The sequence below is a fragment of the Fonsecaea multimorphosa genome (genome assembly GCF_000836435.1).
Source record: "Fonsecaea multimorphosa CBS 102226 unplaced genomic scaffold supercont1.7, whole genome shotgun sequence".
In the NCBI taxonomy this organism is placed as follows: domain Eukaryota; kingdom Fungi; phylum Ascomycota; class Eurotiomycetes; order Chaetothyriales; family Herpotrichiellaceae; genus Fonsecaea; species Fonsecaea multimorphosa.
In genome coordinates this window covers 180,591-208,207 of record NW_015971641.1, presented here as the reverse complement: position 1 = coordinate 208,207, position 27,617 = coordinate 180,591, and the positions used below count along the sequence as shown (strand labels likewise).

The 27,617-nt window shown below is 53.3% G+C and overlaps 10 protein-coding genes across 10 annotated transcripts; 6 read left to right on the top strand and 4 right to left on the bottom strand.

Moving 5' to 3' along the window:
* Positions 1 to 573: 573 nt before the first annotated feature.
* Z520_04295 (uncharacterized protein) lies at positions 574 to 2,028 on the bottom strand (the record flags this gene model as incomplete). Its single annotated transcript, XM_016774803.1, has 1 exon — positions 574 to 2,028. The coding sequence occupies one exon, from the start codon at positions 2,026 to 2,028 to the stop codon at positions 574 to 576; it is 1,455 nt and encodes a 484-aa protein (XP_016633783.1).
* A 667-nt stretch (positions 2,029 to 2,695) lies between these two features.
* On the bottom strand, positions 2,696 to 4,718 carry Z520_04294 (uncharacterized protein; the record flags this gene model as incomplete). The annotated part of the gene is made up of 6 exons (XM_016774802.1): positions 2,696 to 3,556; positions 3,586 to 4,131; positions 4,187 to 4,201; positions 4,261 to 4,405; positions 4,440 to 4,516; positions 4,572 to 4,718. 6 exons carry the CDS (start codon positions 4,716 to 4,718, stop codon positions 2,696 to 2,698), a joined length of 1,791 nt encoding a protein of 596 aa, XP_016633782.1.
* A 694-nt stretch (positions 4,719 to 5,412) lies between these two features.
* On the bottom strand, positions 5,413 to 6,570 carry Z520_04293 (uncharacterized protein; the record flags this gene model as incomplete). Its single annotated transcript, XM_016774801.1, has 4 exons — positions 5,413 to 5,467; positions 5,522 to 6,293; positions 6,347 to 6,389; positions 6,448 to 6,570. 4 exons carry the CDS (start codon positions 6,568 to 6,570, stop codon positions 5,413 to 5,415), a joined length of 993 nt encoding a protein of 330 aa, XP_016633781.1.
* Positions 6,571 to 7,544: 974 nt separating this feature from the next.
* Positions 7,545 to 10,215, top strand: Z520_04292 (uncharacterized protein; the record flags this gene model as incomplete). The annotated part of the gene is made up of 4 exons (XM_016774800.1): positions 7,545 to 7,727; positions 7,790 to 8,158; positions 8,207 to 8,611; positions 8,662 to 10,215. The coding sequence occupies 4 exons, from the start codon at positions 7,545 to 7,547 to the stop codon at positions 10,213 to 10,215; spliced, it is 2,511 nt and encodes an 836-aa protein (XP_016633780.1).
* A 1,234-nt stretch (positions 10,216 to 11,449) lies between these two features.
* On the top strand, positions 11,450 to 12,360 carry Z520_04291 (uncharacterized protein; the record flags this gene model as incomplete). The annotated part of the gene is made up of 2 exons (XM_016774799.1): positions 11,450 to 11,615; positions 11,672 to 12,360. The coding sequence occupies 2 exons, from the start codon at positions 11,450 to 11,452 to the stop codon at positions 12,358 to 12,360; spliced, it is 855 nt and encodes a 284-aa protein (XP_016633779.1).
* A 592-nt stretch (positions 12,361 to 12,952) lies between these two features.
* Positions 12,953 to 16,824, top strand: Z520_04290 (uncharacterized protein; the record flags this gene model as incomplete). The annotated part of the gene is made up of 2 exons (XM_016774798.1): positions 12,953 to 13,968; positions 14,028 to 16,824. The coding sequence occupies 2 exons, from the start codon at positions 12,953 to 12,955 to the stop codon at positions 16,822 to 16,824; spliced, it is 3,813 nt and encodes a 1,270-aa protein (XP_016633778.1).
* Positions 16,825 to 19,232: 2,408 nt separating this feature from the next.
* Positions 19,233 to 21,133, top strand: Z520_04289 (uncharacterized protein; the record flags this gene model as incomplete). Its single annotated transcript, XM_016774797.1, has 3 exons — positions 19,233 to 19,312; positions 19,368 to 19,514; positions 19,678 to 21,133. 3 exons carry the CDS (start codon positions 19,233 to 19,235, stop codon positions 21,131 to 21,133), a joined length of 1,683 nt encoding a protein of 560 aa, XP_016633777.1.
* Positions 21,134 to 21,630: 497 nt separating this feature from the next.
* On the bottom strand, positions 21,631 to 22,615 carry Z520_04288 (uncharacterized protein; the record flags this gene model as incomplete). The annotated part of the gene is made up of 2 exons (XM_016774796.1): positions 21,631 to 21,830; positions 21,874 to 22,615. The coding sequence occupies 2 exons, from the start codon at positions 22,613 to 22,615 to the stop codon at positions 21,631 to 21,633; spliced, it is 942 nt and encodes a 313-aa protein (XP_016633776.1).
* A 453-nt stretch (positions 22,616 to 23,068) lies between these two features.
* Positions 23,069 to 25,635, top strand: Z520_04287 (uncharacterized protein; the record flags this gene model as incomplete). The annotated part of the gene is made up of 2 exons (XM_016774795.1): positions 23,069 to 23,719; positions 23,770 to 25,635. The coding sequence occupies 2 exons, from the start codon at positions 23,069 to 23,071 to the stop codon at positions 25,633 to 25,635; spliced, it is 2,517 nt and encodes an 838-aa protein (XP_016633775.1).
* A 710-nt stretch (positions 25,636 to 26,345) lies between these two features.
* Positions 26,346 to 27,118, top strand: Z520_04286 (uncharacterized protein; the record flags this gene model as incomplete). The annotated part of the gene is made up of 2 exons (XM_016774794.1): positions 26,346 to 26,990; positions 27,065 to 27,118. The coding sequence occupies 2 exons, from the start codon at positions 26,346 to 26,348 to the stop codon at positions 27,116 to 27,118; spliced, it is 699 nt and encodes a 232-aa protein (XP_016633774.1).
* Positions 27,119 to 27,617: the final 499 nt, after the last annotated feature.

Here is a 27,617-nt window from a genome sequence, read left to right as displayed (position 1 = left end):
CTGCAGGCAGAAGTCCGTTTGAGCCGTTCCAGTAAATACTGTGTGTGCTTGCGAGGCAAAACCTGCTTCAAAGGTGAAAAGTGCTGCTGCTCCGAGGTTGTCTCCCCATACAAACTCGTGTCATTTCGGAAGTGAGCCTTCGCCGATCTCACGAACGACAGATCACATAATTATCCTTTTTTTTATTCCCGATTTGATCGCTGCTGTTACCAAGACAGGTCCAAGCCCGCTGGAAGCAATAGATGTCAACAAACGATGCGAGTGATTCTTTCCCTCAAGATTTCGTGCCCGACCTCTTGCGGTTTTACAGACCAACCAATCTCGTCAGAAGAAGTAGCGACGAACAAGACGTGACTGTGATCATAGCATCGCTCACCGGCCCCAAGATCAAGGCATCGATGCTCTCTCGGGAAGTTTTAGTAGAAGAGGGTGAATGATTCGGTTGCTGATGATTGCACATGTTTGCTTGGAACTGCTGCAGGACTTGAGAGAGTCGAAGGACAGTCGGAGAATGGTCCTCTGGAAATGCTTCAGACCCTCCCGGTTCTTCTCCTTTACACCATGTCTGTCGTGCTATCGGCATCTCAAGACCTGGCGAAGATTGACTTGCGGTGGGTCCCAGACAACGTCTCTCACGGTGACTTGCTGGCGTGCGGGAATCTTGACCCCCAAATGTCCCGGACAAGAGACATATTCTTTATTCTTGATCAATAGAAGCTCACCTCTGCGGCCCTCTTTGAGCTCCGTCGTATCGTAGTCAGTCGTCGGGCCCTGGCCGGCATTGTTCGGAGCATGGTCATCGAGTGCGCTCGCTGTGTCGAGACCTATTGCCTTCCTAGCCCTCGAACTTACGCACTCGAATAGGAGGTTAGCATCGTTGTCCGTACCAGCCTGGTAGATCCCAACACCTAGCGATGCCAGAGCCAGAGGATCCCCGGTGCCCCACGGAGTGAATGCATTACCGACATTGTTCACAGAGAGACAGCTGTTGATACCAAAATTTTTAATCATGTCGAGAACCTGAAGGGTCCCGCGAGGACGGTCTGCAGATCTCGACTGCGAGGGAGAAGAAGCTGCTGTAGGGCGGCCCATCATGAATAGGTCGCTTGTCGGAAGTCCCACGAAATGAATGGGAAGTTTCGAGTCCTGGATCTCCTTGGCCAATAATTCCGTGTCGCTGTCGCTGCAGAGGGTCAGATGACTGCAGTGGCCTAGAACGATTGTTTTTCCAGCTTGTGCCCGGGTATTCCAATTCAATTCTTGCAAGAGTCGAATGACTTCCCACACCATGGGCTTCTGCATCTCGTCGAGATTGTAGTCGAGGTGAAAATCCAAATGAAGGGAATGGCTAATGGCAGTCTCAATTGCCCACTCGATGTTCTGTAAACTTGCCGCGGCTGATTTCTCAACATATGGAGTTGTACCAAGGACCTCGACGTGGCCAGCACATTCCTCCAGCGCACGAAGCAGGACTTGCCGATTCGTCTCACCATTATCGGTGCTGAAGATCGGATCCTGGGCGAAGGCACAGATTTGCACCTTCATTTTCCCTTGGAAGCAGTCCTTCAGCCGCAGGCCTGCTTCAATACATGAGTGACTGGTGACGTGATCAAGTTCGACAAAAGCCCGGCACGAGGTTACACCTTGCGCCAGAGACGTGGCCAGGAGCTGGGCGCCGCGCAAGTAGAGATCTTCAGATGTGTAGCGTTGTTTGGCCAAGGAGGTGAATTTGAGGGCTTCACTGAAGGAACCATCCTGAGGGGTAAGATCAGTGTAATCTGGCTGGTTGAATCCCTCCTCCGGTGAAGGCTGCGACGGATGGTGCTGAGTGTTGCACGTCAACAGGTACGCCTTATCCAGATGGATATGTGGGTGGCAGAGGGGCGGGAGGAGCAAGGGCGAAGGGTCTGGAGATGAACCCCTTGCTGGTGCTGCCGGTTGTATCCTTTTGATGGTGTTCCTTTCAAAATCGATATCCCACCGAGATTTGGGATCTCTTCCCGGAAGGATGGCGTTCTCGATCCTCATTTTGTGCATCTTTCTCTTGCTTCACCTGCCCTGGTCTTGGGGAAATCGTCTATGTGACAAGCCCTTCCTCTAACTCGTGGTCAGCACGTCAAGATTTGTAGGGTATCGCCGAGCTCGTTGGAGGAGGAGGATAAGGAAGAGTCGATCTTGACCACCCTGCCGAAGCACCCGAAGTCATGACGGGGAGCCAAAAGCATCATATGATGTGAATAGATGGGCTGGGAGGGGCAACTGTTTTGCCGACTGCCACTGGCATAGATTGTGTGAAGCGGGTTTAAACTTTAGTCATCCTCGAGGTGGCATGCCGTTTGGGGACGTCGCCATATTGTCCGAAAACGGCAGGTTTCTATAGAGCGCAAATGCTTCACGCAAGACATTTCTAAACAGGCGGCTCGTCCCCAGGGATGAAAATGGTCCAGAAGCAAGCAACTCCTCAGCGAAGAAAACAGCAGCACTTTTTGGTATTTGGGTATCCACGTGTCAACCTATCTCATACCTCGTGAAATTTCCGCCGCGGAGTCCATTCATCCTGCTCAGATTGCGCCATTCGCTATGCCCTACCATGCCATCTTGTCGTGTCCAACAGTCATGCACACTCGAACGTGCCCCGACAATTCAAGCAAACCATCCTTGTCCATGGCCCTTTTCGTTGCTATCGTCATTTCCCTTACATCGTCCCATACTTCCTCACCACCTCGGCGACTTGGCTGGCAAGCTTCTCCGCCTCAGTCTTGGAGTGGGCCTCGGCATAGACACGGACCGCATCCTCTGTCCCAGAAGCCCGTGCAAAGGCGCGACCCTTGATATACATCTGGCAGTACTTGTCAATCTCCTCCTGGGCTCCCTTGGGTGACTCCAATTTTCTCTCCGCGTCGACAGCCTTGAAGATGGAGCGATCGTTGACCACGACACGGACCAGGCGATTAGGGAGGTCGATGTAAGTGTTGCGCCAGTTTTCGAGCGTCCAGGACTTGTGAGCAAGCACGACTTCGGCGAACAACATGTCGGAGATGGCATCACCAACGGCTTGGTTGATCAGGTCGATGCAAGCGCGAAGGGAATCAAGAGCATGTTTCTGGCCCGGGGACTTGGGTTCGGATTCTCTGATGAGCTTGATCGCGTTTTCCGAAAAAAGCACCGTTCCGTGTCCATTCGCCTCGAAATATACACCAATGTCGTACCGAGCAGCAGCATGGTGAAGATGTTTGACGCCAGTAGGGGTAATTGTGACTGGCAGCTTGAGTACTTTCTCGACGTATTCGGTAGCAGCGCCGTTGGCGTAGGCAGTTTGGACGATTCCAATTTTCAGTTTCTGGTCGATCCCGGCGACGCGAGTCATGTCCGCAAGGAACACAGCTCCGAGAGTAGCGATGCGGTCGCCGTCTAGAAGGTGGAAAGTGTTCTGCTCATCGGTATAGTAGTAGACCACACGGTCGGCATCGCCGTCAAGAGAACAGCACCGGTCTCCTGGTTTCGCGTTGGAACTTGGGGGAGCACGCTGTTTAGTCTTGACAAAGTCCGCACCACACTGAGAAAGTCAGTCAAAGTATAAAAGACCTCGGCGATCCGGAAGAAACTCGCCTCGAAGTTGAGAGCCTCGGGTTTGACGACATCATCGTTGACCACCTTAATGTCGATGCCGCCTTCCTTCGCGGAGGGCAGATATTTGATCAGTTCCTTCAACTTGGGTCCTCCAACACCATTGGCACAGTCGACAGTGATAGGGCCTTGAATAGTACGGCCATGCATGATGGTCTTGAAGGCCTTGGCCATCTTTTCATAGTAGCCTTGTTCGGTCGGCTCGCCAAAAGCGTATGGGGAATTCATGGTGTTGAGACACCGGACAATGTAATGCAACTGCGGGGTAGTCATGAGGCCATGGTCGACATACTCAACATTGACGGCGTCCAAGGCGGCTTTGAGCGCGGTAACCAAGTACGGTCCAGAAGCACGGGTATCACGGGCAAACACCACCTTTGCTGGTCGTTCATGCAGCTGGCTGATGTTGCTGATCAAGGTCTCATTGAGCAATTTCTCATATTCCTCCCCCAGTTTCTCACTAGGAGTATTCGCCAGGACAGTCGCATATGCTTCCCATGATTGCTGTCTCGCTTGTCAGTCACGTGGTGAGAGCGAAATGGACGACGCAATCCAATACCTCAAGCATGTCACCCTGAGAGTCCTCCTGTTAGCCCCTTCATGTCGACATTTGCTACGGAGATGATGACATACCATAGGATCAACCAACTTGACTCCGTTATCTTCCGCCGGGTTGTGGCTGGCGGTGATCATGATCCCAATGGTCGCATTGCGCTTCTTCGAACGGAGGGCAGCGATAAGCCCAACGGTGTAGATGACATGGTCCAGTCCAACATTTCTGAGTTCCCCTCTTTGTCAGTTGACAGAATCACGGGCAGGTCAGGTGGGCAGGTGGCAGGTAGGTGTCAGCTTCGTGCGGCTGAGGATGGACGTACGCTTTCATACGGAACTGAAGAGACAAACATGTCAGTCGCAGTCACAAAAGAAGCAGAGGAAAAACGTACTCCTGCAGTGCCATATTCATACTTTCTCCCTGCTTGGATGGGATATGGCTCAGCACCTTTGGTGATACGATCCAGAAGATCTTTGGGCAGATGGATGACAGGCTTTGGCTTGTTCAGGACCGACTCTCGAGGGTCTTGGTAGGACATGACTGCAAGCTGTGTACACAGGCTGCACCCACTCACGGCCTGCTGGAGATTCTAGGATGTGACGAAACTTGCCCGCTCAGTAATGGGATGAGAGAGAAGAGAAGCGCGAAGACAAAAGAAGAGGAAATGGTGATCTGCGGCGGAGGAGATGGAAACGGCACAAATGCAAGTAAGAAAGACTTCTCCAAAAGACGGTTTGTGCATTCGCGAGCTAGGCTGATGATGCTAGGTGCTCAGTGCCCACCAGCCGCGCCGAGCCCCAGGGGCCACCAGGTGAGAAGTTACCCCCCGCGTGCCTGACTAGTGACCCTCTCGGCGGCGTTGGGACCAATAGATGTCTTTGATCCTGGCGCGCCAGGCGGACAGAGGCGGGCAGAGGCGCCCGGGAGCGCCCAAATAACGTGGGGGGTATCCTTAACAATACTCGACCGTTGTCCCTGCGAGCCCGTTCCCATGACCCCTCCAACCCCTCCCGCTCGCGTTAAAGAGGCCCGACTGGCGGGGTTAATGACCTACTCGTAGTGAATACTCGGTAGTTCAGCAGCATCCGAAGAAATGGTCCCCTCGGGTTCGGCTTGGGGAAACCTTGAATCTTGAATTTTGACTTCCAGCCGTTATTCGCTACACTAACCAGCATTGGCCTCTGGTGTTGGCGTGAACCTCTAGACGGTGGGTGGGTGGTAGGTAGTCGTGGTCATGCTTTGAGCCGCTGGCTGGAGAGGTCCTCTTGAGCATCTTTGATGAGAAAGCTGCATGGGCAAGTCAGCAGGACTAATCAGGAGCCGTTGGACTGTCTGTCCTACCTATACCACCAGATAGTCGGTATCACGGTTCCAAGATGCCATAAACTGTGTGCATCTATCATTCCAGCCATCGGCGGAAAGTCAAACAGCTCCAAACTCATGGCCAGGACGATCCATGCCACGATCAACCCAGGCCATGCTGCCCATGTTTTCTGCAGCTTGCGGTATCGCGTGATGCTGAACCAGCTCCAGAGGAGATTTTGGATGACGCCAACGACGACATTGGCTGCCATGTTGTAGGTATAGTCCCAGCTCCAGGCCGTCAGATAGGTGACGTGCGCCACGTAGAGCAGGATACAAAGGACCGTCCACGCTCGTAGAATGCTCTGCTTTGTCGGGTCGCTCTGATCCAGTCGAAACACCCGGATGGGAGAGTAATAGAGTCCATATAGCACACTGGCGCCGGCAGCAAAATAGTCCAATCTCTCGGTGATGTTGAAGTCTCGGGTATGAAAAATCATGCTGAATATCCAACTGGCAAGTCCAAAGTATCCAAAAGCCAAGTAATATGGCCGAAGAGTGTAGCGAGCCGGAATGGATTCGCGAATTCTTTGCATGCCATTTCGATGAGCGAGGAAGTTCATCAACGAAAATAGAACAGAGAACGGTTCCTGGATGCCCATGAACCGATAAAATGGCCACTTTCCATGGAACTGAACCACCGGTTCAATCATGGGCGGGTCGCGTGCCTTTCGTCGATCGGTGATGACATGCTGGCAGGTATAGTCGCATTCGGATGGACAATCCCAGAGCAGAAGTCGGAGATGAAGAGCTGACGGAGGGCTTCAGGACAAGATCTGGAGGCCGATAGAGGAGAACACTCACGTATGCTTGCTGGCCCCGAATCACAATTCTCCTCTATACAGACCTGGAGCCGTTAGGATCTGCAAGAAGCACGACGGCCGACATTCAATGGGCGCACGTACTTGTACACATTCGCGAAAATCAGGAAGTCGGTCGCCCAAAGATGCGAGGCATGAGCTCGCGAAGATCAAGACAATCAGAACGACCACGGGGATGCTGATGAAGCCACCCCGCGAGCACCTCATGGCCACGTATAGACCTGGACGTATATTACAAGGTTATCTTTTCTGCAAATGTTGGTGACCGACAACACGGAGCAAAATATTTGGCGTAAAGGGGGGAAAATAGGGGGAAGCAAGCGGCCAGTTTGGTTTTGGCTAGACGTAATTGGGGATCGTCGTTGGGAGAGACTCCTTGCGCTCTCTCTACCGGCGCAGCTGATCGAATACTAAGCAATCGAAGGATATACATTCATAGATTTACAGTGACCTATCATCTATGATGAAATATGGATCACAGGTGGTTCACTGGATGGGAGGTTCTTGGCTGGGAAGGCTGAGCGAAGCTGGAGCAAGGCTGGCAACCTGGAAAGCAGAAATGCCGCCCGCCTCATGTTCACAGCCTGCATCTCATGCTGGTCAAATGCCCAAAAGGATTCCTTATTACCCGTATATAAGACTGACACAAGTATAGTTCCTCGCTGCATCCTTTGCCCTGTCAAATTCTTTGTAGTGTCGCTTGCCAATACTCACAAGGTGAGTCCTGTGTAGACGGAGGTTACGAGAACATCATCCCTCTAAATATATCTGGATGACTAGCAAAGAACCACGTAATAGATGTCATCGTGCTCTTTGACCGATCTACATTAGACCGCCCACAGACTCACCTGCTCACCTCTAAGAACGAGCACCAAGGCGAGCAGCAAGGCAGGTTTCCTTAAAAGCGGCGGCACATGCCAAGGACGGAACAAGAACGAACAGATCGCCGACTCGGCTACAGCCAGTGCGGGCAATAGGTGAACCTCCCGCCATGGACCAGAGCACGACACACCACAGCACTGCACGGGGCTGCACTGCAGGTTAGCACCTAGATAGTCTCGGCTTCTGATACAATATGGCATCGGCCTGTAAAAATACTGCCAGATGAGACCTGCCCTTCTGCAATAGACCCCCCTCCGACATGAGATCGTCCCTGCTGGCATCCCTGCGCAGCCAACACGATGGACGCTGGTGACCCGGTGACCCCTAGCGACGCCCATTATGTACCGCAGTCTCCTTCGCAACAGACACCTCGCAAGCTTCCAGACGATCTGCCGACGTCCCTAGATGACCGTCGCTCTTTTCCCGCTTATGGCGAGGAAACCGAGATATATGATGGATGGCAAGGCAAGCAGCCCTCACAGGTCTCGTGCTCTCGCCGGGACGAATGCTGACAAGCTGTCGGTCTGGAATAGGCTCATCCCAGTATATCACGGCACCGACACCTGCAAGAACCCTGACCTTTGATCTGCATCTGGATACTCCGGCCTACGACGATGAGGAGACCTTTGCCCGCATTCAGGACAGCGACTCGCGCCTGATGGAAATGGTGGCTGCTCAGGCGCATCACAGGGAAGATGGGAGTCCTGGGCAGGATGAAGATGCAATTGCCACAGACGACAACCTATCGGATGATGAGAAGAAAGAGATTTTGCAGAAGAGCCTTAACATGGCAGCAAGTAATGGCGACGTCGCCCGCATTCAGAAGCTGGTCGGAGGCAGGGCCAAGCAATATGTCGACGTCAACCAGCCTGATGAGGAGGGCACAGTGCCGCTGATATATGCTAGCTGTTTTGTGGGTAGCACCATAACGGAAAACTTGTTCACACTGACCGTGTGATAGGGACATCACGAAGTTGTGGCCGCGCTTCTAAACGCTGGAGCCATCGTGGACAAGCAGGATCGCAATCAGTGGAGCGCCTTGATGTGGGCAATGACCAATCGACACAAGCAAATTGCTAAGATGCTGCTCGATCACGGAGCGGACCCTGATATCAGGTCTTCGTCTGGGGGCACCGCACTCGACTTTGTCCAGCCCGGGTCCGACTTCTCGCATTACCTACATGAAAATGGCTATCACTTCGGGATGTCGAGCTTGGGAGATGACTTCTACAACTCGGGCTTCTCTCAGGATCGATTCGAAGAGGAGATGGCAGAGAACGAGATGAAACGACGAATGTTGATGCAAGAAAGTGCGGCTAACTTGGAGGTCGATTTATCCACCTTGGGGTTCGACGAACAACCAGAGGTCAGCCAACCTCACAACGCCGCATACAGTGTTTTACTGACTTCTCCCAGTCACCCACCGATCTTGAGGTCGACGAGGAAGAGTTCATCTGGGACCGCTGCGTTGGCGACCAGATGTTTGTGTTCCAAGCTGATAAGCTGGATGCTATCTTTGACCTGATCATTACCAATATGACACCACAACGATCTCCATCGCAAAAGCCCATACCGGCGAACCTGATCTTTCTCATGGCGCGATATGCCCATTATCACATGACGGCGTCTCTGTTAGACGATGTACTCACCAGAGCTATGGATCTCATCAACGATGTGATCGAACGCTACCAGTGGGACATGACCATGTTGGCTTTCTGGATATCCAACGCGACCCTGCTGCTGCATTACCTAAAGAAGGATGCGGGTCTTGTGCAAGCCACATCCAAATACCAGCTGGAGCTTGCAGAGCTGATCAACGAGACTTTCATCCTCATCATCCGAGATGCGGAAAGGAGAATGAATAAGGTTTTGGATGTCGCAATGTTGGACCACGAAACCATACCTGGCTTGGACGACATTGCTTTCCAGGGAGAATGGAAGGTCTTCAAGTCCAAGCCTAAGACGAAGGACGAGCCGCCGGAGAAGCGCTTTCGACCTCCGTCGCCAAAACGACGAGCCCAAACGTCTCCGCGAAATATCACCTCCCTTCTCTCGTCGACGTTGTTTGTGCTTGACTTGTACGACGTCCATTCTGTCATCACATCACAGATCCTTTCTCAGCTGCTGTATTGGATTGGTGCCGAGTTATTCAACCGGGTGATGACCACGAAGAAATACCTTTCGAGGACTAAGGCGATGCAGATTCGCATGAATGTATCTGCCATTGAAGACTGGGCGCGTACAAACAATCGACAACCAGAACACTATGAGCACGGCTCTACAATATCGACTGGAGAGAGTACGGTCGACGCGGCGCGACGGCATCTAGCACCCATCATCCAGCTACTCCAGTGGCTGCAGTGTTTCAGTTCGCTGGGCGAGGACCATGAATCTCTGGTCGCAACGTTAGTCCAGCTCCAGCGTCTCACTCCGACACAGTTGATCCATGCCGTCAAGAATTATCGAGCTGAAGTCGGCGAAAAGAACCTACCCAAAGCACACATGAAATTCCTGACTCAGTTACAGAGAGGCGAACAGTCGTTGATCAAGAGACCACTTACCCCCATGGTCGATGCACCAGAGTCGGGGACGACAACACCCGCAAGGAGGAACGGGACGCCAGCTCCAGCAAACAAAGAGCCGGGTACACCTCAGAACGCGTCGGCACCTACAATATCTTCACCAGTCGAGCAGGACACAGATCCACCGATGAATCGGAATGCCTTGACTTTGGACCAATCTCTGATGCTTCCCTTCTCGCTTCCCACCTCGACAGACATGCTCATTAGTTACGGAGCGGGCATTGGGGGGACAAATAGGGAGCGAGCGAGGAAATACATCCCAACTGTTCCGGCAGAAGTCCTCAGCAAGCTGAACCTGGACGGGGATGATCTTCGGCGGGAAGGGAGCATCGGGAGCATCGGGACCATGGGGACCACGGCCCAGGGTTGGCGAAGCGGTACATTTTGAGACATCTAACGGCCCCCTCCGCTTGTATCGTGCAGAATGAGCGTTGATGCAGAAATCGCACTTATAGTTGATTCCGAGAAAACCAAAATTTGTTCGTATGTCAGTTATCGAGCGCCTTCATAATGTATCCAGCATATCACGAGCGAAATCTGGGCGTTGCACAATCCCTGTAAGGGGTTGCACCACATGATTCGTACAGTGCGAGTGCCAGATGAAGATTGTGGTAGTGGGCGATGTTGGCAGCGGAGGTGCCTCCCTACACGGGTAAGTCACAGGTACGGGTCTAGACTCTAGGCGCCGATGGCTGACCCGCAGGCACCTGGGTGGCACCTACATGTAGCCTTCCTAGGTACCTAAGGTCGCTAGGTTAGAACCGAGAACCGAGCTACAGTAGGCGCCAATTTAGTTGCTCATGCCTATTCGGTACAAGTAGCAGCCGCTTGTCAGTTGTCACTCCGAAATCCCCCAGAGTCAGCGCCAGGAAGCTGCATCTCTCATTCAATTCACTGTCCATACCCGACCTCCACGCCTTGGGTCTCGCGCTGTTCATCTCCATTGCTCTCCGCTAAAGTGATGAATGCTGTTGTATCTCTCTACAAGGTACGAGGCACCCTGCTATGGTATCAACCATATCCACGCGATGACACGCAACCCAGATTGACTTTTGGGCAGCTCCACTTGGAGTGATGAGCTGCTCATTGCTGCAATTTCGCCAAAATCCAACGCCATTCGGCCAATGTCTCGAACCCTAGCTCCCTGAGCAGCCATACTCTCCAGATGGGGAGAGGAATCAAATCATGGCTTGCTCGCCGGGTGCCTCCCATGCCTCTGCGCCGTCATCAACAAGGACTAGAGCCTTTTCTATTTCTGAAACTCTCTCGTGGGCTGCCCGGCGCCCACAATCGGTCGAAATTCAGATCTGCCGTCAACATGAGACGCCTCCCTCCTCCCCAGCGAGCCTGTGAACGGTGATCTTCCAAGGGCCATGCCTGTAAAACGGTTGCGAAAGTCAAACTGCGATCCCGATCCTTGATCTGTTCTCGTCCTCTAAATGTTGCACGGAGACTCGTTTCATCATGTGCGGCGTGCGGCGCAGATGCATCCTCATCCTGACTTCCCCAGCAATGCTGAGCCGGTGACAGCGAGCCCGAGTTCGGCCTCTTCCACAACTGAGATATCGACAACGTCCTCTTCAAGTACACTCACAACGTCTGCCACATCCACGACTACAGATATGGGGCCGCACGCTACCTTTCTGTACCCAACGGAACTGCTGACCCTGAATAACATCGATGTGATTCAAGTCAGCTACCAGACGGTCTGGAAAAGTGTGGATTTGTCGATATTTTGTGAGCTGAGTCCAGGCTCGGATCAATTTGCATTGGCCAATGTAAACCAAAGTGAGCTTGCCTCAACCTGACCAGTATTGGAAGCAGAGATTGATTAGATGTTGCAGTCGAGTCAAATGGCACGTATGCCATTGCGCCAATTCAAGCCGGGATGCAAATCCCCCAGTTCCCTACCTATTGCAATCTCAAGCTCTGCGATGCCCAGAACAGTACAGACTCTACAACAGCAGCTGGCTTCACAATGATCAGCACCCAAGGCATTGCTACAACCTTCGCTTTGGCCGCTACTCGAGCAGCAACGACCTCGGCATCAGTGACTGGCGATTCTACCATGGCTACGATAAGCTCTACGCAAGCCTCTGCATCAACGGGAGCTGCCATTATGACCTCGCCTGGGGCTTCTGCAGCAGCCGAGACAGCCGTTTCTTCAACCCCTCGGTCTGGCGGACTAGGTAACGGCGCCAAAGCCGGTATCGCCATTGGCGTAATCCTCGGCATAATCGCCTTGATAGCCGCCATTTTCTTCTACTTACGCACCAAACGGCGAATGAAAGAGGTGGGAAATATGGAAACACTGAGAAGTACAGCGTCGTCAGTGGACGTCGCACTTTCCGAAAAGACTGCAGTAGAAGACCCTGCGCCATCGTCATCTGCATCCACGCCCTTACCATCTTCGGCTGAAAACGATGGATCTCGAGCTGCGGTCTTCAAGATTGGGGGGAATCACCGCAATTCAGAAGACTGGAGACGTTTTTTTGGCAACGGGAAAATCCAAAAGCCCGTACCTTCGTCTTAACATTTTTAACCCCAGGGACCGACAGACACCGCGAAAGACTAATTGCATTTTGTTTAGCGACAAGGCCAAAGCGAACCGAGCTTCTTTGTTTTATTCTAATGAGATCACAACTCTGTGGGCTTTGACCTTTTGATGCGGCGAACACCGCAGCCTCGTTGTTTGCTTGCGGAATGTCACGTGACCTCGCGCAAGGCTCGACCCTTCTCAATGCCCATCATTGTGACAAACACCAGCGCCAACAGCCCTCTGATTGTGTTTTATTCTTGAGATCTTGTTGTCCCCTGCATGCGGCGCATGTTACATTCATCTTGCCTTTATTGTGTGCCGCGGGCTGTCTGTTTTCGGCTATTATGGTCCTTTCGCCTTATTCATTCTGTCGCAGCGCGCTCATTGTTCACTATGCCGCACCCATTCAGCCCTGGCCGCAAACGTGTTGAACGGTGCTTGAATTCGCTTGCACACCTCCCTCCAGGATCTTTTGTCTCAGCATGTCGCTTCTTTTCATTCTTATTCTCAACCCCTCTCATCCACCCCGTCCCTTGTTCAGTTTCTGTCAGTCAGTTTCTGCAACACTCCCAGTCTACAGTTCATCATGGTGCAAACAAGGGCTCAGGTAAGAGCACAAGCTTCTGCGCTCGGACAGGCCAGCACCAGCAATGCCACCCAGAACGTTGCGGCGCAGAATCAAGCAAACAGCAAGCCCCAGCCGAAAGGTCAAGCGAAAAGGAAAACACCAGCCAAGCGTGCGTCCAAAGTAGTCAAGCCTGCTTCACAGACACAAGCGAAACACAAACCTACAGGAAAGCGCCGAGCGAGACCCAATAGAACAGGTTGGGATCGACCAAAGGTCAAGAAGTCCTCGAAGAAGAAGGACAGTGGAAAGAAAACCACGACCCCAGCTGCTGCGAACGACGTGGGTGGAGCGCAAGGGTCAGCAGCCAATCCTCCTCCTGGAACGGCAGCACCTCCCCCTCAGGCTGCTTTACCTACTGGAAATGGCCCGATTCCTAGTCCGACTACATCGGAAGGACCCGAGTTCGAAACGCCCCTGAGGGCGTCAGAGGAGACCATTGCTGCGGCCAGGTTAGAGGAGTCCTCGAATGTGGGAAAAGGGTTTAGGAATCCAGGTCGCCTCTGCTACCGGAACGCCATCATAGTCATGTTACTGCATAACAACCGTTTGATGTCCTGGATCGAAAACCGGCACATTCCCAACCTGGTGGGAGCTGGGCTGAGGGTCAAACCTTACAGCACACCTCTCATCGATGCATTGCTCGGCTTCGAAGCCGATGCTGAAGCTGCGATATCGTTGCCGATCGACTATACCGACGTGTGGTGTGAATTGTTTGATTTGAGCCGAGCATACTGGGATGAGAGCCATAGTCAGCCAAAGACGCTCTACGAGGCCATGGATATCTTTTGGAACTACGCTACGAATCCGCGCCGTGACGTAGAAAGGAGCTCGTTCTTACCTGTGGAGGAGAGACCCACGACGAAAATGAAGGCGGCCACAGAAGATCAGGACGCTCACGAGTTCCTGACCTGGTTGATCGAACTCAGTGTCGACCAGCTCAATTACTTTACAGAGGAAAAGGTGCTCGAAAACAAGTACGTCTTCCCTACGACTGGCTCTGATGCCCTCGTGACCGAGCTGATTGTGAAAATAGACTGGACCAAGCCACCTTGGACAAGGTGATTGACTTGGCTCGCGTAAATATAAATGAGTTGGTGCAAGTCACCCAAACAGTGCGCAACCGGTGCACGCAGTGCGGCTCGACTCGCAATGTCAAGATCCGTGCCTTACAACTAGACGAGGAGAAAATATTGTCCCTTCCCCTGGCAGCCACAACCGATCGCAGTGTGCCGGTGACGCTGGAAGACTGCTTTGCAAAGAACTCCAACCCCAAAGATGGAGGCGACTGGCGCTGCGAGAACTGCAACATTGGCGCTGCCTCAAGCAATCAAAACCGCGCCAACGGCGGTACATGGAAGAACATCTGCGTGCCGCCCGAGGTCCTGTTTGTCCATCTCGTGCGCTTCAAAATCCAAAGGGGCCGAAAAGGCACCTTCAGGTGGACAAAGGACTCCACAGAGGTCACGATCCCAGAGGAGCTGGACCTGACGCCTTTTCTCGAGAAACGAGGGGAGCCTGCTAATATCTCGGCCAAGTACCGGCTTCAGGCCGTCGTGAACCACCAAGGCTCCAGAAATGAAGGCCATTATATTGGCGCTGCTCGCCGCGGAGATGGCTGGTACGTGTTCAACGATGGGTCAACAGTCAAGAAGACCTCTTTGTCAGACATTCTCAGCCACAAGGACGGTTTCACGCCCTATGTGCTTCTTTACGAAAAGGCCGTCGACGACAACGAGATCGAGGACGAGGATCCCGGCGCTGGGGACGATGCAAACCCTGCAAGCGGTGCTGATGGTGCTGGGGATGACGCCGGTGCTAGAAAGACTGGGAACAGGAAGGGCGACAACAACAAGAGGAAGAGGAAGGAGAAGAACAATGCTGATTCAAGCACGCAAAGAACAGGTAGAAGCCAAGCTCCCGCCAACGGTGCACAAGCTGGCCTCCAGCAGACTTCATCTGCCCAAATCAAGGTCGCCATGGAGAAAGACCCCCGTCCCTGCCAGTTGTTCATCCACATCAGGGCGTGCATCGGCCAGTACGAGATCTACTTCCCGACATTCGCTCTGGAAAACTACGTGCCAAACTCCAGCGTTGAGCGTGGCGGCTACTTCGCCGTACAGACGATGGACGCAGCAGGCAACACAATGGAGATGGAAGGATCTGCTTCAGTCCAAAGCGCCGCACAAGGGGAAAAAGACTACTCTATTATCTTGTTGGAGCCCACTCGCTGGCCCGGATGGGCGCTGTGGGCAGAGAGGGGCGCACGACTTGGCCACGACGGCGTCCGCGAGGAATTCATGCGGTCTATGAGCGAAGGGACTGAACTGGATCCTGATGTTCTTCCCAATGTTCCGACGTACAGTCCCAGCGAACGCCATCCACCGACCACCCATGCTGCCGCTGGATTTGGCATGCCCGGGCATCCTCCTCCTCCCAGAGCCACCTTCTCTCCTGGGGCCTCGCGACAACGGTCACAGTCAGTGATCTCGAACAACAACGGAATTCCGGCGCCGGCGTCCTCACCCACCACGCGAGATCTCCTGCACGCGTACAAGACGGAAATCGTTCGCCTCAGAAACCAACTCACCGAGACCGACGACCGACACCAGCGCACAATCGCCGCGCTCACGACCAAAGTCGCAAAGCAGGAAGAGTTGTTGGAGATGTACGCCAACGGCGCCGTCGAGGTAGGGTTCTACTGGCAAAGCCAAGAGGACGAATGGAAGGGTCGAGAGGCGAAGTTGAATGCCAAAATCCTGAAGCTGCAAGGGTGGAACGATGGGTTGACGGAGGCATTAGGTTACTGTCGGCGTGAACATCGATGGACCCATAATTTGAATAATCCGTGCGCAGCGGAGATTGGTCTGGGCATCCAGGGTGTCGATTATCCCAATACCAACGCCACGGAGCAAGGCACGGGTCCGGGAGAGGCAGCAGAGGTAGGAGCAGGAGCAGGAGCAGGAGCGGGAGCGGGACAGAAGAGAACGTTCGACCAGGTAGCCGGCACCGGCGAAGACGGGGCGCAAGCCAGAGCCACTAAGCGAGTCAAGTTCGCCACTACCAACACCAGCAATGCGCAGGCGGAGGCGCCGTCGACGGAGCAGAATCAGCCTTTGCCGGCTGATATCATCGACTACGACGACCGTCGTTTGACCGACCTACACTACGATTCCGCGGGAAACCCTCTCTACAGTGACGAGTCAGAGGACGACGATGATGACAGTGAAGATGGTGGAGAGGATGGGGATGATGTTGTGCCACCCCGTGGCCAGCGAGAGCAAGCGCCCGAGCCGGAGGATATCGCTGCCAACGAGGACGAGGACGACACCGACGACGAGGAAATCCACTCAATCCACCACGAAGAAAGCCCCCTGCCAGACTACGAGGACATGGTCCCCGAGGACGAACGGTACGACGCCTCGGCCGAAACCTCGCCCTACCGCATGTTATACAGCGACTACGCCGCCGCGCGGTATGGGTCGCGCCGCCAACGATTCCCATCGACGCCGACACCTGCAAACCGTAATAATGTGATCCACCACCAGCAGCAGCAGCAGCAGCCGAGAACGTCGCCGCGGACGGCACCCCCGCCTACTGGCAGGTCGTCGAGACCCAGCCCGATCCAAACGCGCCACACTCAGGGCCTGGGCCGCGTGGATGGTCGCGTGCGCAGCAGTCCGCAGTACTACCAGACAGGCACGGCAAACAGCGCCAGCAAGGCGGGAGAGTATCCATATGGATGTCAGGTCCATTTCGATGAGGATGGGGTGCCGCATTATACACCGATGTGGATGCCACAGACCCAAAATAGGGGGTTGGGGATATACTGATGCGACGGGATGAGATAAGTAAAGGGAAGGGAGAAGGACAGGGTAGACCGCGTTGCCTCTTCTTCTGCTTCTTTTGCTATAACCCTGATTTCAATGTTCGCTTCCTCACTTCAACGTCCTGAGAGAGAGAGTCCTGTTTAGTTACCACGTTTCGTTTAGTCTGACTACATAAGTCCGCCTGTTTTAATATACTGTGCTTGACAATCTCCTTGTCCCTTTTTCTCCCTCTCCTTCCTTAATCCTCGCTGGCTGGACGCCTCGTTTCTCCTTGCGTCTCATTTCCTCTCCTCTCCTCTCCTCTCCTTTCTCGCTGGGCGCCTCGTATCTCCCGTCTCTTGTCCACTTGTAGAAAGGTGTTGGACTCAACAGGATCGCAGAAGGTCGCCATACCGTCTCTTCTTCCCGTATTGGCCCATGTCTCCTACCCTTATCCTTTTCTAGAAGTCACGGCAACGTCTTCTCTTTGAGTCCTTTTCGTCCTGCCTCGTGCCTCGTTTCCAAATAGGCAGGAAGTGAGTGGGTAGGTAATTATCACGTTACCCGACGAATGTGGTTCGTCCATGGTTTTAAGTGAGAGTCGAGACCAAGCGCCGGCAGTCTATATTGGACAGCGAGCCATGCTGTGCTCCGGGGGATCAGGCGGGCTGATTTCAATCTCCTTCTCCCCCACAGAGCGAGAGAGCCGCAGCCCGCGGGCAATGATGTGGAAACTCGAAGCGGCAACTCGAAGCGGAAAACACGGCAGCTGGCGGCGGTCCAAATCTGCCCTGAGTACGATCCTCGTCAGGGCTGGCGCCAAAGGATACAATGATTTGCGTGTGTAGAACCATCTTTGAGGTTTGGAGGAGGAGCAGAGTTGCATTGCGTTGTAAGGCTGCATTGCGCTAGCCCGTCGGGATATCCTTTCTTGAGGCGGAATGAGGCACGCGCAACATGAAGGAACAGAACCTCTGGCTATCCCCCGACTTTGCACAGGGTTCTCGTGCTCTTTCGTCGTGTCACTTTCTAGCTCGCTGGTATTCATCGAAGCAAAGCCAAACTTGATGCGGAAGCCATATGTGTCCGACGGGAAACCCTCTGGGAGACTGGTGGCATGTGCTTCCCCGCGCATTTTCCTGATTAGGATAGTTTTCTTGATATGGCCAATGATCTGCAATTGTTGGGTGATGCATGTCTGAAATAGTTCTGCAATTCACCGGTTCTGCAGCAGGGAGTATGAGGCCGCCCGACTAAGCAACTAGCAGGGACAGTGCCCAGATCACCCCTGGCGGCAGTAGATAGAAATGAATCAAGGAAATGTAAGTGGTTGGTGCGGCCCCGAATGAGGCTGTATGGATAAGGCCGGGTTCAGCTGCTTCGGGCCTGGTAAGGTGGTGTGCCTCTTTGCCATGTGGCCTTAAAGTTGGAGCCCCAGGCAAGTAGAATCGTATCCATATTGCCCGCCTGGGATAATCACCGATTGCTGCTTTCGTCTTGGCTTGTGACCGGCTTCTCTCCACGAATACGAGGTCTACGGCCCTCATCGTCGGGCGAGCCCAGGTCGCATTGACTGCATTCAGCATGAGAATAAGCGCGCAGACATGTCGTTGTGTTCAGGACCAAAGTGGTTGCAGTTGAGGCATCCTGATACAGACACAGACGAGCCGCGTCCGAAAATACGCGGGAGAGCTTCGAACACTCCTTCGACTTCGACTGATCTTCGCCAATCCCGCTTGATCTGTTCGATGGAGGCAAAACCTTCGATATTTGATTGGGCCTTGCAGGTGACAGTCCAGTTTTGGTCAATGCTTGAGGACCAGGTGGGAAATTGCTTGATTCGCTAGATGTTCGCTTGCGCCAGCTGCATGATGGAAGCTTGACCGCCTTCGGGGGTCCTATACGAGACTTCCCGTCCAGACACCAGGATAAAATCGCCGCGTCGTTGGGTTCTATAGGCTGCCAGCTCAGAGCTGAAGGGCGTCAACTCACCGTTGCCCCTGCAAGGTAACACTCTAGTCAGCAAGAGCAGGACTGAGTGGGAGCCGAATATCTATCGGTGCAGCGTGCCGTGTACAACGTTACCACCAGTCGTCTATTGTTGGACGTCCCCTCTTTCGTGCCTATAACTAAGCCCTGCCGTCTATGCTGGGGGCCTGATTGACGTCGTGGGTCATGGCGCTTGCATACGGCTCAAGCAATAATCGAGACGCACGGTCCACCGTTCTCTGAGCCGCAGTTGAACGTTATATCGAGACGTCACCGTCCTTGAATCTTGCTTTGATCCCATTCCTCACTCAGCTAGATATCGGTTTTGGCCACCAGCGGATAAGCTGAATGTCAAACACGGGCTCTGCTATGCTGAGCCACAGTAGCCTGTCGAAGGCGACGTCCACAAGTATCATTCGAGAGCGACATATTTTCTTCGTATCATGACTGAAGCAGCAACCTCACGACCGCCAAAAAGTCGAGCCTTGGTCAAGGGCAATGTGGCTCCGGAGCAACGTCGTGGGTAAGTGCATTGGACTAAAGCTGTCGTGAAAGTCACTGTTAACATTTCAATGAAGGAAGGCAAAGACACGCCCCTCCTTGCCCACCGTCGTCAAGAGCGATCGGAACAAAGTGGAGGACGACAGTTCAAGTCTTGCTTCTACAGACAAGCCTCGTATCAAGCAGCTTCATCACAAGGTGCGAAGCGGCTGCACAACATGCAAGTATGCGACTAAGCCCTTCTCCTTGCCACTATTGGGCGCTTATCGTATATAAGGCGCAGAAGAATCAAGTGTGACGAAGAGAAGCCAAGTTGCAAAAGGTACTGACCAGGTTTTCTTACTTTTCCTGCCATACGTGTAGATTGGTTCTCACCTTGTGAATCAGGTGCATTCGCTCCGGGCGAGTCTGCCTGGGATACAATCCTCCCAGACCCTGGATCTTCGAAGGAGCAAAGCCCAAGAAACGAAACGAACCTCGGTGCTCAAACGAACAGTCTAAGCCATTGACAATTGGGAGCGACGGTGGCGAGAGTCTCGGCTCACAACAGACAAGAGACTTCTCGTCCTGGCATGATCCCCATTTGGCGACAACCGTGAATCTCTGGTTTGGCGATACGGACGAAGAGCGCCGTAGCTTGGAGTTTTGGTTGAGAGGGACTGGGCCTACTTTGGGCAACTTCGGACCCGACAATGATTTCTGGTGCAGTTTCATCCCTCGTTGGGCATGGCAATCCCCTGTCGTCCGACATCTAATGGTGGCGGCAGCGCTGGTCGATGAACAACTGGGTCTGTACCGCAAGGCGACAACATCGAGGGTGACACCGCGTGTGATTTGGCACTATCATGCCGCGATCACGAGAATGGCCAATGCAAAGGCCCCTGACAAGTTGTGCCTGACGGTTGCGTGCTTGGTCGCCTGGATCTGCGAGACCATGCAGCGGAATTACGCAGCCGCAGGTGTCCACATCAAAGCAGCATCACGACTCTGGGGAGAGCTCAGGGCGTCGTCAGCCAGGTTCGATCGATCCACGCTAGACACAGTGGTGACGATCGGGCGGGCGGTCCGAGTGTGCGAGTCGTACTTCGAAGCTGTCCTTGCCGAAGACCGTCCTTCAAGCGACCCATTGATTGATGGGACAGGTCCTGGGGCAGACGTGGCATGCGACGTCCCGGTTGTCCACTCACTAACACAGGCAAGAGGCTTGTTGTTGGACTCGATCGCAGCATTTTCGGCAAAGGAGTGGACAGAATCTGACGCCCGGCGGCAACGACTCTTTGTCAGGAATTGGCACCAGGCGATCCGCCGCTATTGCAGTCATAGTCCGGAGTCGCGGCTGTACAAAGTCACCGTCCAGATGTTGTTCAACGTGGGCATGGCTTTTCTCCCAGAGAGCGAAGCCGGCTCGTTCAGTTACTACGCCAATCCGATTGCATTGAAGCATATTTTGGAGGTTTTCGAACGGATATTGGCAGAGAGGCGAAAGGAAAAGCCTAGCGCAGGCGACGAGGTCGAAGAGACAGTGGCAGCGGCCTTGGAGGTCATGAATAACAATTTATATCATGACAATCTGTATCAACGTGCTGAAAGGTTGCGTGGGACGTGGACAGACCCCAGGTCTTCCCCAGATATGGTCAAGAGCGACCTCAACGCTCAATCCGATCATATTGCACAGGTATTGAGCCTGCTTCCAAAGCAACGGAGAAGGGAGCTGGGAGCTGGACGGATCTCAACCGTACAGATGGCCTCTAGATGTGGCGCTTCGATCGATTCATCCAGGGGCGAAGAAAGGCCTGGCAGCACTGAAGGACGACTTGGTGGTTTGCCTATTGGTCTGGCTTGATTGATGGGGGTTGACTCCCGACTGAGACACTACCATCAGCAAGGTAGACATTCGGCCAGAAGGTCTGTGCATGGCGATTGCTGGTCAATGTAATTCCGATATTCCGTACGGCCAGCGGACTTCAAGGAAGAGTGGTATACCCTGACACGGAGGTGTTTGTTCGCCATTTGGGATACCGGAGGCCTTTTATGTCCAGGGGAGGCTTGTGTTTGCCTCAACTGGCGCTGGCTCCCTGTTTCCAACTTATGTGGACAGCTCCATTTTTAATATGACCATTTTATAATCACTCAGCACTCTCGTCGTCGAGAAGAACAGAGTATGGTACTCAAGATTAATGTTGAGAGATGCAGACGCCGTGCAGAGTAGTGGGATCACCACCCGTGGCGCAACTGCTGTGTCTGGTCTTGCATAATAGTGGTGCTCGTTTCAGCATTCGGGCTCCCGTTCGATCCCGAAACCTTTCGTGCAGACCAGCTGGTAGAATCCAGGTAGCTGAGTCAGGTAACGATTCGGCAATATATCGTTTTGACTTCATCAGGTGGGTTCAATTTCCTTGCTGTTGAATCTGCTTGTGTCATCTCCCCTTCGACTTTCATGCCCTTCACGAGGGTGGCAGTCCCCATCGATAGCTTCTTGATCTCGGTGTCGTCGTCTATGACGATGATGATGGTGGTGATGATGGTGCCCGTGGCGGTGTCTATGTCGATGTTCGTCCTTTCGCTCCCGGTGTTGCCCGGTACTATCCGGTCTGGTATATCCTTCGTCCAGATTGAACCCTTCCAGGCTCTCCGACTCATCCTCATCATAGTCAGCCCTTTTTCTGCGCTTTCTACCATAATTCTCCCTCCTTCCCATCCCCTCAACCTCTGCGAGATCCCTTTCGCGCTCCCTCATCCACTCCTGTCTTTGTCTCTCATTCTCCCTGAGGGCCTTGACACCCCTCTTCATGGCCGCGAGAGGATCGTTCGCGTTGAGCCGTGTGAGTTCTCGTTCCCGTTTCCGGGGATCCTCGTCGCCCCATTTTTCTCGCTCGTCCTGGACAGACATGTACCAAGTGTTTTTAGGTCGATCTCGCTCGCCAACAGCGTCGGAGAGGTAGACCGTGTATGGATCTTTCGCTTGTTCTTGGCCGACACAGGGTGGTTTCTCGGATACAGGTATTAGGGATATATGGCCGTTCGCATCAACAAGGGAACTATGGTCTTGCTTCTCTTTCTTTGTGGACGCAGGTGGTGTTTCCAGGGCGAGTCGGATATCGCGATCGGTGTCATCTTCTCCAGGGAGTTTGCGTTTCGAGCCTTTGGTCTGGCCCTTGCGCTGCTGTTGTAAGATGGAGATTCGATCATCTGCTTCCCGCCGCAGACTGTCCTCTTCTTGTTTGGCGGCCTGGTCACGGGCTTTGGCCTCATCGCGCTTGACCCGCTCGATGTTCGCAGGGGAGTAGACGTTCCACGATTTCTTGGGGAGGAGATGCAGAGGCATTGGGTAATAGGTATAGGGATCCGGCTGCGCTCAAGAGCAGATCCAGAAACCCCTATGAGTGAAGACAATTTGATAGTTACCGGTGAATCACTTCTACTTTGCTGTGGTGGCGAGCGGCAAAACATCGGGACGCGGAGTTGTTGGATGTCATCCTGCCTCGCCTGGAGGCCATCACGGTCCTCGAGTGCGGCGCAGTTTTGGAGCCTCAGCTTGAAACAATATCTAATCCTGTGCCTGTGACGGCTTGACTTCCAAGTTGTTCTGCGGTACGGCATACGTGGCCAAATTGTTTCTGTCCTCTGTTCTCTATTCCTTTCCTACCTGGCTTCCTGGTGACCGACCCTTCGTATATACCAACTTTCAACCCCTCCAAGGCTCCAACCATCCAACCTCCCTTCTCGCTCACTTTCTCACTCACTTCTCGGTCATTTCTTGCTCACTTCTCTCTCCGATATGTCCTTCCTTAACAGAAACAACTTGTTCGGTGGCTCTGGTCAGCAACCTTCACGCGATCAATACGGTCAGCAACCCTCTCCGCAACGTGGTGCCCGTCCGTCTTATCCTCCACGCGGAGGCGGCGGTGGCAGCGGCTACGACACACATATGAATGGTTACGACTCTCCTCGGCAAGGCTACGGCAGTCCTGGCCTGCCCGCGAGAAACATGCCTCCTCGGCCCATGGGCCATCAGCAGAGTCCAAGTCGAGGTGCGCCAGCGAGAGGCCAGGGTGCTGTTATGACCCTGCAACCTGCAAAATCTCCAGACAACTCATATACCTTCCGCAACCTCGCTGCTGTTTCTTCGCAGGACGTTCCTCCTTCCTACGATGGCACTGACGTCTTCCTGCTTATCAACGGCATGTATGTCCTCTCGGCTCGACCTCTCGATGCATTCCCTCGAGGCACCATCGGTCTTTCAGAACCGCAAAGATCTTGGATGGGTGTAGCCTTGACAGATGTACTGCAGGCAGAAGTCTACGATCCCTTCAGCCAAGGGGCGCAGGCATATATTGGTGCGATGGATATCGAAATTGGTTTTGCAAGCACGAGGAAAACCACAGACACGCCCTACGATCAAGATGATCTAGCCAGAGAGATTACAAAAGTAGGTTCAGAACTCCATCATCTGTGGTCAAGACTGACTTTGGTCAATAGTTATTCAACAGCCAAATGTTCGCTCCCGGTCAGCGATTCCTGATGGACCTCAAAAGTATTCCCTTGAACCTCACCGTCAAGACAGTGCAGCTGGCAGACCTGAGTGAAAAGGCCGCGCCCACGACATCTGATCCTCATGCGCGAGGCATTTTGACCCCTCAAACCCAGATCAACTTTTTCAAGGACGGAAAGACCACTATAAATCTCAAGGCATCCTCTCGTCGGCCTGCAGCCAATTCTATCATCGCTCCCGATTTCAAGTTTGAAGATATGGGCATTGGTGGTCTAGATGCCGAATTTGTTACCATTTTCCGAAGAGCATTCGCCTCCCGCGTTTTCCCCCCAGGACTCGTGGAAAAGTTGGGTATTCAGCACGTGAAGGGTATCTTGCTCTACGGTCCCCCGGGTACTGGGAAAACATTGATTGCGCGCCAGATTGGCAAAATGCTCAATGCCAGAGAACCCAAGGTTATTAATGGCCCTGAAGTACTGAACAAATATGTCGGCCAGTCTGAAGAAAACATTCGAAAGCTCTTTGCCGATGCGGAGAAGGAATACAAAGAGAAGGGAGATGAATCCGGCCTCCACATCATCATTTTCGACGAATTGGATGCTGTCTGTAAGCAAAGAGGCAGCGGTGCCGGCGGAGGCACGGGTGTTGGAGATAGTGTGGTCAACCAGCTCCTCTCCAAGCTCGATGGCGTGGATCAGCTAAACAACATCCTTCTGATTGGCATGACGAATCGGAAAGATATGATTGACGATGCTCTCCTGCGGCCGGGCCGTCTTGAGCTACACATGGAGATAGCCCTGCCAGACGAACACGGCCGAGCGCAGATTCTGAAGATCCACACCCAAAAGATGCGTGACAACCAGGTACTCGACCCAGACGTCGACCTTCTGGATCTCGCCCACAGGACCAAGAACTTTTCAGGGGCCGAAATTGGCGGTCTAGTCAAATCCGCCACATCGTTTGCTTTTTCTCGGCATATCAAGGTTGGGACGATGGCGGGAATTACGGACGACGTGGCAAACATGAAAGTCAAGCGTGCCGACTTTGAAAACGCTCTGGAAGAGGTGAAACCGGCCTTTGGCGTGTCGGAGGAAGAGCTTTCGTACTGCCTCCGGGGAGGCGTCATACACTTTTCACAGTACATCAAGGACGTTCTTGAGGAAGGAAAACTCTTTGTGGAACAGGTGCGAAACCCTGACTCTACGCCGCTCTTCTCGGTTTGTCTGCACGGGCCTGCTGGCTGCGGAAAGACGGCGCTTGCAGCAAAGATCGCCATTGACAGCGGTTACCCTTTCATCAAGCTGGTCAGCAACAAGGACACCTTGGAAATGTCCGAATCCCAGAAGATTTCCTACCTCAGCAAGGTGTTCATGGACGCATACAAATCGCCAATGTCGTGCGTGGTCCTGGATGACGTTGAAGAATACATGGAGTGGACACCCATCGGCCCTCGATTCTCCAACCCCATATTGAAAACCCTGGTGGCACTGTTACGCAAAGCCCCTCCGCCGGGACGAAGCCTGCTTATTATTGTGACAGCGACGGAACGTTCAGTCCTGCAACAACTGGATTTCTGGCGGCACTTCAATAGCGACATTCCCGTCGCCAATGTACGCACCTACGACGAGCTGGAATTTGTCATGAACGAATCCAGGGCATTTGAAGCCGGGGAAATCTCCAGGGCAGTTGCGGAGATCCGGGATATCACACGCAGCGAGGTTGTGGGAGTGGGCATCAAGCATGTGCTACAGGCAATTGAGACAGCCAAATTTGACGCCGATCGTGTCACTCGGTTTGCAGGGACTTTGAGCAGGGTCATTGCTGAGCGCGGCGAAGGCAGTGGGTTTCGTTGATCAAGAATAGAGGTAATGATGTTAAACAACATAGAATCTGTAGGTGCCAATACCATACAAGCCGACGTCAGGAAGAAATGGCGCAATTTGACACAGTAACGTCGAGGAGGCCGCCATATAAGAAACGGCTAACATTTAGTGATAAAATATACTGACTCCATTATGATCAAGCGTAGACAGAATACCTCTTAGAAGTCATTATGACCCTATATTAACGGCTAATCACGTCTACTTTACTACCCTGCAGTACGCTCTTCTCGTTAGACCTGTGCCACTTCTGATGTCGGCTCGTCGAGTGCCCGATGTATCCCCAATCCGCTCCGTATCCCCGCATGGGAGGAGGCGACGAGGGTGGAATAATATGGGGTTGAATGAGTAGAATGGGTCTATCCCGGGCCCCCCAAAGAGGGCTTCCACAATGGTCCACAACGTCCACGGCGTGCAAGCGGCTTTCGGTAGTTGCGATATGCAGATCTATGCTATGGGCGACCCATTGGAACTGGGAAAAGTTGAATGATAGCCACTGCTGTGGAGTGGTTTGAACGGGAAATCTTCCGACCAACTAATCCCTAAATTTTCATCCATCTGTACGTTCTTTCATTTCCAGACATGAATAGGTCTGCAGGAGTGGCGACTGTAATGTTTGCTGATTAGCCAGATACAGAGTGTTGTCATCGTCTTCGCAGAGGCAGTCCTGATATAGACAAACCATGGCATCTTCTTCCGACCACAAACAACCCACGCCTTTCCCTCATGGCGCTTTTCTGCCTAATGGCCAATTCGACAATCAACAACGTGATCCTCCTCTCCCGCCCGACCATCCCACAATCGGGTACAAGCTGAATCACTTCATGCTACGGATCCGCGATCCGGCAAAATCCATCCCCTTCTACGTCGACATCATGGGGATGCGGACCGTATTCACCATGAACGTCGGTCCGTTTACTATATATTACCTGGGATACCCTCAGACGGACGAACACCGAGCGGATTTGGGAAAATTTGGCGCCGACACTGCTGCAAACCTTCAGCATACCTTGGGATTATTGGAGCTGTACCATGTCCATGGATCGGAGAAACAAGATCCCGGCTATTATTCGACGGGTAACGAGCCGGGCCACCTAGGATTTGGACATCTGGGATTCACTGTGCCGAGCGTGCCCGAAGCTCTCAAGCGCATGAGGGAGAACGGGGTCGAGATCTTGAAGGACCTGGGCGTCTGCACGAGGGAGAGCATTCCGATCAGTGACTGGGAGAACGAACGCGGCATCGGGGTCGAGGTCAAGGGCACCGAGAGCGAGATCCATGACGAGTACAGAAAGGTCTTTGAGAAGATTGCATTTGTGAAAGATCCGGTAGGTGTGGCTTCTGCCTTCAACCATGGCACCTTCCCCCAAATATGGCTCGCTGACTGACGACGTGTTCTCAGGACGGATACATTGTCGAGTTAGTGCCGCAGAACATGCGTCCTCTGGACCCGTAAATTGGATCTTCGGACACGGGGAGGGCTGGAAACTGGACGTGCTCCGAGGGAAATGGCCTGCTCCGCGGTGGATGTCCCTTCAATATAATTGTGCGATATTGCTACTTACTGTCAAACCAAATGAAGCCGACAGCGATTGAATATAGCCGCGCAAGGTAGGGTAGTAGCCGCAGGGAGGCAAGATAGCCACTTCGCCTTCGTCTTACATACTTAGACTTCGATCGCCTGGCCCGTTTGATGATGAAGTAGTGCAATCAAGCTAATGTAGCACCTGGCGAGGCTGCGAGGCTACGACGCTGCAAGGCTGCGAAAGAGCATGTTCGGCATCTATACTCCGCCATATTTATGCTTGGCCATTTACGGTGCAGCATTCGCCCCCTTCACACTTCTATCGCGGCTTCAACTTCCACCTCACTCCCCAGCTCATCATTCTTCGCTGGATCTGCATGTTTGCTCGTTGTTCTGGCTCCCAAAGGGGAGAAAGCCGTGCAGATGGACC